Source organism: Canis lupus, chromosome 3 (genome assembly GCF_003254725.2).
Source record: "Canis lupus dingo isolate Sandy chromosome 3, ASM325472v2, whole genome shotgun sequence".
NCBI classification, from domain to species: domain Eukaryota; kingdom Metazoa; phylum Chordata; class Mammalia; order Carnivora; family Canidae; genus Canis; species Canis lupus.
This window is the reverse complement of record NC_064245.1, coordinates 45,812,711-45,826,154: the sequence shown is the minus strand read 5'-3', so window position 1 is coordinate 45,826,154 and position 13,444 is coordinate 45,812,711. Positions and strand designations below refer to the sequence as shown.

General features: G+C 40.1%; 1 protein-coding gene across 11 annotated transcripts in view; it reads left to right on the top strand.

Moving 5' to 3' along the window:
- The window catches only part of MCTP2 (multiple C2 and transmembrane domain containing 2), a 245,083-nt gene extending 234,676 nt beyond the window's left edge, over positions 1-10,407 (top strand). For all 11 annotated transcript variants that reach the window (XM_025437491.3, XM_035714286.2, XM_035714285.2 and 8 more), the window contains 2 exons: positions 4,828-4,925; positions 7,101-10,407. In XM_025437491.3, coding sequence (XP_025293276.1) covers positions 4,828-4,925; positions 7,101-7,169 — 167 coding nt within the window. In that variant the 3' untranslated portion in view covers positions 7,170-10,407. The remainder of the gene's footprint in view (positions 1-4,827; positions 4,926-7,100) is intronic.
- The last annotated feature ends 3,037 nt before the right edge of the window (positions 10,408-13,444 follow it).

The following is a 13,444-nucleotide window of genomic DNA, read 5'->3' as shown; positions in this document are numbered from 1 at the left end:
TGAGAGCTTTATGTCAGATAAAAGCTACAACCTTTCTAAAACCATTAAGTGTAGACCTTTTCAAAGAGAATCCACAGGAGTAGAATCCTGCTGACAAGGAAAGCCAAATGTAGACATCTAAAAAATAGAATAACTCATTAAACTTCAGAAGTGGAGTGATTTTGAGAGAACATAAGCCACTGGTTGTCTGTTTTGTCCAAGAAGTGAAAATCCCATATAAAGAAGTATCTCTCTTTCATAGCAAGCCCAAGAAGAAAAAGGTATTCTGATTTCCCTCTGTAGGGGTCTATTTTAAGCCTCAATGACACTCAGTCTTGGGCAAAGTCTTCTATCCATATTTAACCTTTGTTTGTTTCTCTATTTTTCAACAATGCTAGCACATTGGTCCATAGACCCTTAGAAAGAGAACATAAAGCTCTTCAGGATCCATTGATCAGGAAGGAACATTTTGTAAAAGTATCTCCCTGAATACCTTACGTACTAAACATTATCCATATAGACTGAATAATCTCACTCTTTCTTAATGGTCTTTCATTAAGAATTAGTTTCCAAATCCATTTACTGATCATATTTAAAAAACAGATCTTTAAAGCTGTTGTCTGATCCTAATCAGAACATGATTCAAAATTACTGTAATCATTTGGCCAACATTGTGTTCATTTTTAAGCTGGTATAAGTTGAATGCATGGTCAGCTTGTCAAACACTGTTTCTCATGATTTCCTCCTCATTTCTGGTGCATACTTGACTTGCTTTTCTGCATCTTTCCCTCCACAAAGAAGACTGTACTGTTTCCTTATTTGATCATCAGTGTTGGAATTCCAATTCCTCTTTCTGTTTATCCAAAATTGCTTTGACTTCTGATCTTATCCTCCAAGATCTTGGCAGCTTTCCAACACCAACTTTTAGCATCTAATTAATGAGAGATAGCTCTATTTATTTCAGTTTATAGGTGAAATTATTAAATAGCATGGAGTCTCTTATGTTCTCCCGAGCTGACAGTAATCCTTCAAGCTTTGTTTTCTGTGTCTAGTTCTTTGGTTTTCTGCTCTGGACAGGGGCTTATAGATTATTGTTGAGTTCACTATATATAATGTAGTCAAAATCCTTGACAATAAACACATGATCTATTGCCTCATCGAGTAAAACCTGCCATGCCATCATGGAATATACTCGGCAGTTCTATCAGGACTTCTTCTTTTCTGATACAAATTAGTTATTAGCTAGCATGAACCCAGGACATTCCTTTGCATATCTCCTATATGATTGTATCCTTGGCAGAGACTTTCTCATGTAAAGTCTTCTGACTTCATATGTCTTCAATTTCTAGTGTTCCTTTCAACTTTATTAAGGATCAGAAGATCATTTCTTATTCTGAGTTACTCATTTTCATTGAGTTAAGATCCTAAGATTTTTTTTTTGGTCCACTATTTTTAACCCTTTGGAACAAAATTACTTAACTGTATGTTCTATATTTCCATATTCTATATACCCAAATAATATTTTTATAGGAATACTTATTAAGTACCAGAATTATTTACCATAAGCCTCTGAAAAGCAGCCTAATTTCAAAATGGCCATAAGGAATATTCCTTAACTCACCGACTTCATTGTAAGCTTTTGAAGGGTGAGACATTTTTCTTTCTTCTTTAATGTATAATTCCTAGAGAAGCTACATATAGGTAGTAGTTCTTTAATAAGTACTTGTCAAATATTTAATGAGTCTGCATGTTTCATACCTGTGGTCTATAGGGATGGCATTTCTTTTGAGCCTACCACCCACCTCTCTTGTGTGGGAGTGTAGATTTTGAAAAAGATGTGAGAAGTAGTTTAAGAGGGATATTTAACATTTTCTGAAGGAAACCATATCTACTGAATTTTGATCACCTATTTGATGTATTTCTAGAAAGCAAGGTACATTTTAGGATTAAATCCCATGTGGGTTTTCTGCCCCTTTTGAAAGGTTTCCCATATTCCTTTCATTCTGTTCTTCACTATAGATGCTTCTGTTATGATATGAGGTACTTCTGTTGTTCCAAGGTAGATGTGAGCTCCCTAAGCTAGATTTTGGGCTACTTGAAAAGAAGACCCATGACTTATTTAACTTTGTATTTCCATTTGATGACACTGTGTCTTTTATGTGGTGAGCTGTAGTGTTTGATACATGGGCAAGCAAGGACCCTCTGCCCCACCTCACCCATCCCCACCAGTGTACTGAGGTCAGGGCTGCATTCCAGGCACTCATATAAGTATCTGAAAAATACTGTTTTAATTCTGTTTCAAGTGTGTATTCACCTGTGACCATACATGCAAAAAAGTCATGCAATTTTTCCAACTTTCTCCAAGAGATAGATAGATAGATAGATTGATTGATTGATTCTACTAGATTGCTCATTCCACTCCACTGATCCATTCAGTCTGGATCTGGGACTATTAAATGGTAGTATCTTTCTCAAATATTATCCTTTGGTGTTTGGATCCCATTTCTTTGTGTGTGCTAAAAAATTAAAATTCACAGCAAATAGGCCCTCTGCCTTTCTGTATTTGGGTTAAAAATACCTAAAGGTATATCCATCGTGCTACTAATAAAGTACAACTTCCAGATTTGGGTGTGTGCTCACATGCCTCACACTATAAGGATTCTTCTCTCACCACACCCCTTTGTTTTTTGGCTTGTTAACATCTAGAGTAATGATGGTAGCCCTTCATCATTTTGGAACTTCAGATTACGGAATCCTTGCGCTTACATTGTCCAATGTGATTCTCTCATCAACCTGGGAAACTACATAGGATAGGTCTTTATTATTCAGATTTTGATGTAAGAAATCTGAGGCACGGGAAGGTCAAGTGGTTTGCCTGAAACTACAAAGATAATACATGGGTGATGCTGCAGCTGGGGCCCAGCTATTTGTGATCCATAACCCTCGTTCCTTGCCCCATGGCCCCATAGTGATGACCCAGGAGTTCATGAACCCCTGTTGACACTTGGTTTCACACAAAAGATCATAATGCAGAATTACTGACATTTAACAACGTTAAAAAAAAAAAAAAAAGATAAGGTGTGCTTTTGAAGCATGCAATCTGAGTGCCTTATAATTTTTATTCTAAGTTTTTCAAACAGACAATCTCAGTGCATTGTGGGCTACTTCTGCCCTTATTCGTGCATTTGAGCTACTGTGCAGGTTTATAATCTTCTCAGTGACTAAGAATGCCGTGTTTTGATCGGCTGTGAGATTATCCCTGCCTTGCTGTTCATTGTAAAGACTCCAGATGCGCACACTATATATAATTAACAATAGAAGATATATCTTTCCTCAATAAGTCTTTGTCTCCCTTCATCATTTTGCCTTGTCTGTTTTCTTTTGCCAAAAAGCCCATGCTACAATTAAGTGTCTTTAGAATAACACAGTGAGAGTATTTTAGTTTAAAGGAATGCCGGGGGAAATTTTAGCTAGAAACATGAAGCTTGCTGTGGGGGGTAGAGGGAAGAAAGGCACAGTGCAGCTTTGACTTGAGAGATAAAGAATCATTTGGGAGGAGGCTTCCCCAGCCCAAACACCAGGCCACCATTTTACTCATAAACAATGGCCGGCTCCCATTTGCAAAGCTGATGTAAATCTGACCCTCTGCAGAAATGACTAGAGGCTGGCCTTGTGTTGGGTATAATGTCACACAGGAACTTCTGTCCTTAGACCAAAGCAAAAGACTATTTAATGAAGAAAAACATCAAAGCTTTTATGGGCTGGGGGCTGTCAAACCGTTAACTGTTACCCTGGCCTTGAGGTAAGAGTCAGGGTTCATCTGAGGTGAGGATTCATTCAGCATCATTGGGATGGACCCAGCCTTCAGACATAATCCTCACTAAGCATGCGCTCTGTGGCAAGACTTCAGAAGCCCACCACTTTTAGTCTTTCTGCTTGGAAAACTCAGCAGGAAGAAGAGTTGACCCTTGGGGAAAGACAACAGCTCACGAGCTCTTGCCAGCAGCTCTGAGGAACAGAGGAGGAGGCAAGAGTGGCTGAGAGGTACATCCCTCTGGAGAGAAAACCACAGGCAGAGCTCGCCCAGGGCATGCCCGCACCCCCAAGGTGCAGCCGTCACAGATGCCCTAAACACTGAACCCCCTCTAATTACCACTGTCCCTGGCCTAAATTAGCAGGGACTCCAATGACGACGAGACAAACCCACGCACCAGCGTCACGGTCCATAAATTAAGTTAGCAGCCATAGTAAGATAATTTCCAATAATAACTTTTCACAGTTTCCTGCAGCATCAAAGTACAATCAACATGTCAAGTACTGTTCTGCAGCGAGAGAAGAGAAACCTGTGAAAATAAGCTGGAGTCAGGCAGAGAGATTTCTGCAGTTTCTTTTTAACAACAAAAAAGCAACTCCCGCCCTCCACCTCCCACGGCTCCATTTGGTCCAGGGCCCCCAAGCAGAGACTTGTTGGGACTAATGAAGGCCTTTTCCCATCTGGGACGTTTGTTTTCCTAGCAGAGGAGGCTGTTAATCAGTGTAGTCCAGAGAAGCCAGTGCGCACCACGGTTTTAGTGTGTGTTTCTGCTGCCCTGCTGCTGGGATTGTAATGGGATTTTCACAGTTGAAGAAGGCAGAGCTCCTGTCCGACAGAACCACCCCCCCTTTCCTTCCAGAAAAGGCATTTGTGAATGGTTCCGCATGACAGCGACATGTGTGTGACTTGAGGTCTAGTAATTGTTTTACGCTAATTTTTACTTCTGAACCTCCCCCATTCCCCAGTCAGGAGAGTTTTTAAAGATACAGACAGACAGACAGACAAAGAGATTTCTCAGTGCTTCTATTTTTCAGGCATAAATAAATTTACGAAGAAACTTCGAAATCCCTATGCCATCGACAATAATGAGCTGCTAGACTTCCTCTCCAGGGTACCATCTGATGTTCAAAAGGTACGTAATGAATGGTCACCACCAGCGGGGACCCCGGCGCTGAAGTTTGGCCAGCCCCAGAGCCAGAGGAGCACAGGGCAGTGTGTGGGTAATTGAGATAACGAATCAGAAAATCTTTAAAGCGGCCTGGCTTGCAGGGAGGTGACAGGAAAACCTTTGTCCAGAGCATGAGATGATTATGGAAAATTACCCCAAGAAAGGGCTACTTAAGAATGATCTGGAACCCATACTGTGTGGGTATAGTGCAATGGCGTTTGTCTGTTTTCTGATCACTTGCCTCCCCGAAGAGGATAAGATGGGCCCAGTGAGTGGGAGAGTGGGAGAGCCCAAGCTAGGGGAGGGTTGCTTCTTTTCCTCCTCTTCCGGCTGGCAGGCATTTTAGGGGAAGTAGGGGACAAGAGGATTATTCTTTTTATTCTTGCTTGCCCCAATTATGTCGCAGGCTTCCCTTCTGTCCTTTCCCTCTGATGATTTAGGGATGCTGGGGGCAAGGCTCCTACCTACTCTCATACACATAGAGGCAGAGATGGCAGGAAATAAATGGAGATCGATCAGAAGTATTATCACAGGTAATGGTCATTCGGTCCAGCGGCATCTGGTTTCTGTGGACGCATAGAGATTAAACCAGGCAACAATACCAGAAAGTCCTGTAGAGTAGCCTGAGCCAGGCCCCTGCAGATCAGGCTGCTATAAATCCAAAGGAAGGAGGGCAGGCAATGATTTCTCGAAAGGAGAATAGAGATCATAGAAAAGGGAGATGGGGAGACCGTGGTGTGAGATATCAACATGATGATCAAAGGCACAGCCCTTTATTATCTGAGAGAATCCAAATCAAGTATCGATTTTCATCTTTGGGCCACTGACACAGAAGTGGTTCCCCAGTGGCTCTGTGCAGATTGCAGTGACTCGGGCCTGAAAAGACCTAGGGTTTTTTTCCCCTTCACTCTGAGTTCTAGAGGTTAAGATAGAGTCCATGATGTTGTTTTTCTTTAACCTCCATTTTATGATATAATTAGCTATGAAATGCATTCTGTGCATTAGAAGTTACTCGTTAACATTTGCATTCCATGATTATAAAATAGTAACCTGGCCCCTGTTTGTTTTGCATTGAAGATTGACAGGTATGTCATCCCCTGCTCCCCTAGGGGACCTTTACCAAACACTCTAAGGAAAGGGTGCCTTTTGCATGTATCTGCTTTTGACAAAAGTATAGCTCAACATATGTGATGGGGCATGGTGTCCTTGGGGAGTTTGGCACAAATGCTAAAAGACAGTCAGCATGTGGTCTGTAATACAATACTTTAAATGAAGCCATTCCACGGTCAGCCAATGAAAACCCACACACCAGAGCAATGAGCGTGCGATGTACCATCATTCGAGTTGCAATCTGAGTTCGTCCCTGCGTCCTCAAAGAAAGGAAATCACCACTGAGCACACCCCACCACAAGGTTTGTCTCTACAGAGTCCAGGCACCAGCCCTCAGAGCGGCCAGTTGACATGAATAGAGAGGGATGCGACCAAAGAGCATTCAAGGAAGATACACAGTCCGCCAGCAAAATTCTCGGTGTACCAGCAAGAGCACTTCCAAATAACACAATAGACAGTTTGCCACTGGGGACTTCCCGAGTGCTCATATTTATCACAGATGTTTTAGCCATTACATTGTAAATGAAATTCATTTTTAAGCGAAATCTATTTAACTCTGTGGTTAGTATCAGTTTCAACATTTTTTTTTCTCTCCCTGGCAAAATAAATGTATATGATTTGCAGGGATTTTTTCCCCCAAATTTTAGAGACTTTTAAATGAATATTTCTTAGTGAGTTGCTGTATCATATACTAAGATAAACATTCCCAAGAGGCCACTATTAAGCATACTTGTGGTGGGAAATGGGCACGCACACAACTAAAATTATCTGGCGGTGCTGAGAGCAGGTACAAAACCCATGCATCTCATTAGAAAAATCTGCTTTTAATATTTTGGTTTCAAGAAATGATGCATGACTTCTCAAATCCTTCCTGCAATTAATCCCTCCATGTTCCTGTGTTTAGAAAATGATTCATTACCTTTGAACCTTCCTTCCTTTGCCTCCGTCTGTCCTTGGGGAGCCATTAACACACACGATGGTGAGCTAGGGTTACCTCACCGCCAGCGGCCCGTCTGTTTGTTTTCACAGGTGCAGTACGCAGAACTGAAACTGTGCAGCAGCCAGAGCCCCCTTCGGAAGAAGCGCAGCGCTCTCTAGGACATGCACCAACCGTGGACACCAGCACCCGATTCCCTATTTGGTTGATAAGACCAACACTATCTCTGTTCAAGTGGTGGTACCCATGGTGTCATTCTGAAATGGGTGCTGTACGGAGCCCTCCATGTACCCTCCCCGCTTCTCCACATGCGCCGATGCACACACGCATGTGTGCACATCCACACGCATGGGTGTGCTAGTTGCTTAGCTAGCGGGCCAGCCAGTCAAAAGGAAACAATCTCGTGACTGCGGAAGACTGAGGTCCCTTCTCAAATAAGAGGTAAAGCCAGGCTGCTGGGGTTCTGAACGGCCTCCTCGAGAGTGGCCAGGAGACCACCTGGATTCAAGAGTGACTTTGAACTTGTCTTCGTACCCCCAACAGATTCTCCTTAAGATGCAGTTATTTCCATTACTGTTTGCACACTCCTTTCAGATTATTGTTCATGTGAGTCAGTTCGTTTCTCTGAGTTAATGAGTCTCTGGTAGCCATCACCTCCCCAACTAGTGTCTTTTATAAATAGATTTTTAAAAATATTTACCAGGATTAGCCCAGGTCTTTGGGAGCCCTTCCGCTATGATTATTGAAAATGTGTATGGACAATTGCAGTCAGCTCCCCCGGTGCTGGATACCAGCCCATATCATGGTCTATTGCTGGCAGTGGAAGCCCCAAGAAGGTCCTGAAGGGACCACTCATCCAAAAAGTGAAGGTTTCATGAGAATATTTGGTTGCCTTAAAAATGCCATTTCTTCTGACTTGACTTTGCTTATTTCCAAAATAAAATGTCAATGTTACAGTTTCAGAAAGAGGGGGATGAGTGAATGAATTCTGAGAGTACTTAGATAAATGAAGGGGCACCTTAGTGGCTCAGTGGTTGAGTGTCTGCCTTTGGCTCAGGGCGTGATCCTGGGATCGAGTCCAGCGTCGGGCTCCCCACAGGGAGCCTGCTTCTCCCTCTGCCTATGTCTCTGCCTTTCTCTCTGTGTCTTTCACGAATAATAAAATCTTGAAAAAAAAAAAAAAGACAAATGAAGGCTGAGGAGCAAGGGACTAACTAATGAATATGGCTACTTTACCTGATTGTCATAATCACTTTATTCGCCTGCATTTTTGAGCAGAAAGTAAAAATAACTCAGCAATCCAAATTAATCTTTTGTTCTTGAGCAAGATAAGCTACACAGAATGCATATATATCTCAGAACCCCATTCCTAGAAAAGCACCACCCCAAGTCATCTTGAAGAATATCTGATTCCTGCCAACCTCACCATTTCATAGTACCCCCCCCAAGTAAAAACCTGGTTTTATGCATATATAAAATGCATGCAAATATCTTTCTGTTCGGATGATATTTAAGTTGTAAAGACTGTATTTTATTGACACATACTTTGTGCAGTTTTATATATTTAATATATATGTATATGTATTGTAAAGAAAAGTTGAGGTAAAGACCTGATTTAATAGCAAGTTTTACTATTTTTTTCTCTCCGAGTTGTAATTTAATAATCTTCAAACAAAATGTTTATGAAAAATGCCAAAGATTCTAAACCTTATCATCCCGTGTCTGTTTTTCTTCATATTATATCTTCCTGGGTTTCTTTCTGGCTGAGCCAGATTTCTGCATGATTTGATTTGCTTCAAGTTAATGAAGCTGGCTGGAAAAGAGCCTTGCAGAAATTATAAAAGCTCCAGTAAATCTCTTAGTTGTACATACAATAGATATCCAAGAATCTCTTTTGTTAAACCAGTTACTCAATCTTCTGTGTAAACAATGCCTCATTGTCTCACTCCCAACTATCATGTAGTTTATCACAGTCTGTCATTTTGTAACGACCTAAGTCAGACATTTTTAAACAGACATGTGAGATCTGATCAGTCATTTGAATGAAAACTTTCAGCAGCAAAATAACCCCTTATTTATTTAAGAGTGGAACCGATACGCTATTGTTGTTCTTTTGCTATACAATTTCAAAATGAAATAATTTGTCCAACAAGAAGGCATCAGTAGTTAGACTTATTCCCTCTGTAGCCCAATGAGAATTCTCAGCATTAAGTTTTGGACAGCAGCCGGGCTGCAAGGGCAAGACTGAATAAACCTTTAAGAAACTGTTAATGGAAAACAATTGTTAATTGATTCAGTAGACTTTGAACATTAGAAAGGTTAGTTGTAAGAGAAATGTGAAGATTTATACGAGTAATCCAACTTATACCAAGATCCCAGAATGCTCTTTAGATAAAATTTATGGATGGTGAACTCAAAGTTTGATAACGCAAGATAATTTGGTAGGAATGTTGAAGTTTAGCCAAGCTCTCCTGATTGTCTTCTCAAACCTCACCCTCCCGTTTCCAGCTCTGCCTGGATGTCTTATAGACACCTGTACTTCACTGGGTTAGAAACTCTGCTCTCTCTTCCTCCTTGTGTTCAGGACCCCTAAACCCATAGTCTCCTGCTTGCTTCCTTGTTTCCCTTACTAGTGCTGGCATCTTCTGGGCTGGGAGACACTGAGCATCCCGTTTTTTTGTTCCTCGTGGTTTTTTTCCCCACCTCCCAGCCCATAAACTTGTAGCTCCAGTGTTTCCATGTTATCTTGGCCATTTCTATCTTGGCCATTTCTGATCACCATCCCCTAAACCAAGGCCTCCGACACCTCTAAGGAGTCATGGCAACAGTGCCGATTACATTATGCCAGATTAATCCTCATTCCGACTATTCTTTTCACTAGAAATACTTTCTCACAAGTTTCTGTCCAAATAAATTCTGCCCTCCTTTAAAATTTTCAGAAGCTTCCCACCCCAAATAGGATTTCTTTCATTTCCTTGGCTAAATTAGACTCTACTCTTCTCTCTTACACCCCTGCCCCCTACGTCTTACATACCTTTCTGCATTTGCCATATTCTGCTATAGCTCATAGTTACCAGAGGCTTTGACTTTCATTGTCCTCCACTGGATAGACCATCCTGTCTGGCACCTAGTAGACACTCAGGAAATACATGATTAATGGACTGGGTCATAGTCAACTTTTCTTCTCTGCCCTTTTATGTATACAGAGAGTTGAGCCAGGTAGATTAGTATGGTCTATCAGAGGAAATAATTTCTTGTATTTAGCACACAACTTATACTGTGTGATATTATTTATAAGCTCTGGCCATGTCAACTATAAACTTCTCAATGATGTCTTATATTGGCGAAGTCATTACCTACATGTCACAGAAAAATAAATTTGTGCACGGTAAAAAATAATCAACTTTGATTTTTCGTCTTGTCATTTATCATTTAATGAACACATACAGAACACTGATGATATGCCTGAACAAAACAGACTACATTCCATTGGTAGAGCAAGACATAAAACAGATACTTTCAAAAAGTGGCATGACATTTGCAGATTCAAGTTTTAAAAACAGTATTCTGGCTGCAGTGGTGGACCAGCACTTATGAGTGTTCAAAGGAGAGCTAATTTGAAGAATCTTTATAAATTGATGGTAGCCTGGACCTTCCAATAGCATCCATGGAAAAAATACAGGTGAAATCGTTAGATGGGGAGGAGGAAAAATGAGTGGGACTTCTCAGTTGCTTGACTATGGGGTGAGGGAGAGAATAGAGATGCCACTCAGTGTTCTCATCTTTGGGTCCAGGAAGATGGTATGGTTTTCCTAAGACAGAATTATAGGAGCAGCCATGAGAGGAACAGCATGAGCCCAGTTTTAGATGATGTTGAATTTGAGTTACCTGACAAGCCTCTAAATGGGGCTCTTAAAGAGGTAACAGTATATGGATATGGAGCTGAGAAAAGAAATGCACTATACTTGAGAGAAATATACTAAAGGCCAACAGTCATAGAAATGATTGAAGCCACATACATCAAGAAATTGACTCCATACTCAAGAAATTGACTGTTAAGTCTTATCAATTTATAAGGCTTATCAATTTATAAGACTATAAGACTTAGTCAACTAAGGCTAAATAGAAATATTAAACAAGAGAAAAGTAAGCATGCACTGTCATAGAATTCAGTTGGTAGAGTTTGTTTTAAGAAGGCAGGTGTGGTCTATAGTGCTAAATACCACTAAGATCACACCAGTTGAGGACAGAATAATGACCTTTATTTAATGACATGGCAACTCATGGAGAACTTGGCAATAAGTCATTTCCATGGAGTGGTAGGAAAGTAAGCCAGATTTTGGTTGAAAAATGAGTGGACCTAAGAAAATGGAGACCACGTGGAGGTACCTCTTGAAAAATTCCACTAGAAGGAGAGGAGAGGGAGCACAGGAACTCAGAAAGGAAGAAAGTGCATGAGATTATTGAGGAAAAAGAACAGGGATGCCTGGGTGACTCAGCGGTTAAAGCATCTGCCTTCAGCTCAGGGCGTGATCTTGGAGTTCCAGGATAGAGTCCCACACTTAGTTCCCTGCATGGAACCTGTTTCTCCTTCTGCCTATGTCTCTGCCTCTCTCTGTCTCTCATGAATAAATAAATAAAATCTTTTAAAAAAGAAAAAAGTAGATGTTTCATGAGCTCAGTGCACACCTACTAGCAACAAAAAATACGTAAGTATGAGATGGAGTGGTTGGTATCATCACTTATTTTTTTTAATGTTATTTATTTATTCATGAGAGAGAGGCAGAGACATAGGAGAAGGGAGAAGGAGGTTCCCTGTGGGGAACCCGATGTGGGCCTTGATCCCAAGATTCTGGGATCACAACCTGAGCAAAAGGCAGACACTCACTGGGCCACCCAGGTACCCCTGTATTGTCATTTAAAACTCTGTGAAAACACCCCTCTCTAGTGTAGTAGTAATCTAACTTTTATGGTAATAAAGTGGTTGGGAAATCAAAATAGAATATCTTTTGAAAATATTATGAGTAGTCAACTGATCATTGGATGAGTTTTGAAAGGTGAGTTCTAAAGAATAGCTTAAAGCACATGACCTCTTTATGTACGTCTCCTTGTAGAAAGCCTGCCCTTCTGTTCTGGTATGTTAATGTAGTGATTTACATGTGGAAAATGGATAGACAAGCTCAGAAGAATAGATAGCATTTTAGAGCATTTATTAAATGTCAGCTACTTCCTTTTTTTTTTTTTTATTGGTGTTCAATTTACTAACATACAGAATAACACCCAGTGCCCGTCACCCATTCACTCCCACCCCCCGCCCTCCTCCCCTTCTACCACCCCTAGTTCGTTTCCCAGAGTTAGCAGTCTTTACGTTCTGTCTCCCTTTCTGATATTTCCCACACATTTCTTCTCCCTTCCCTTATTTTCCCTTTCACTATTATTTATATTCCCCAAATGAATGAGAACATATAATGTTTGTCCTTCTCCGACTGTCAGCTACTTCCTAAGTACTTTAGATGTAATAGCTTATTTAATTAACAACAACAACAAAACTACAAAATTTATCTAAATACCTATAGAAAAATTACCAGTTTCATTCAAACTGTCCCCAAAAATAGTAAAAAACAAACAAAAACAAGCAATCCCACCTTTCTACATATTTTATGAAGCCTGTATTATCCTCATTCCAAAACCCAACAAGGTGATACAAGGATGGAAAATTACTTCCCAAAATCCCTTATGAATATAGATACAAAATTATGAACGATATGTAAGCTTCTACACTGAAAACATGATTTAGAGAAAGAAAATAAATAAATGTAGGGTTTCATGGATTAGAAGATTCAATATATTAAGATGTCAAGAGATTAAATGTAAGTCCAATAAAAATTATAAGGTTTATTTTTTGCATAAATTAATCAGCTGATTCTAAAATGTATATGGAAATGCAAGAATCCCACAGTAGTCCAAGCAATCTTGTACAAGATTAACACTGGCAAATAACAAGATGTATTATAAAGTTATTGTAACTAGACAATGTGCTATGGGCACAGTGTAGACAGATTAAAGAAATAGAAAAGACAGGAAGGACACTCATATTTGGTAACCTATGACCTAATTTATGTCAAAGGTAACATATTTTCAGTGTGGGGACAGTATGCAGTGTAGAGAAAAAAACCTTTTTGAAAAATGACACTGGGTCACTTTAGTATCCACATGGATAAAATAAATATTGACTCCTTCCTTATATTCCCCAAAATCAATTCTGTATGAATTGCAGATCCAAAAGTGGAAGGCAAAGTAAAAGATTTCAGAAAAAGACATAGAAAATATCTGCACATCTATGGATAAACAAAGATTTCTTAAAACAAGATGCTGATCATAATGAGAAAATGATAAATTGAAGATCACTAAAATTAATTTTGTTCTCAAAAAGTTT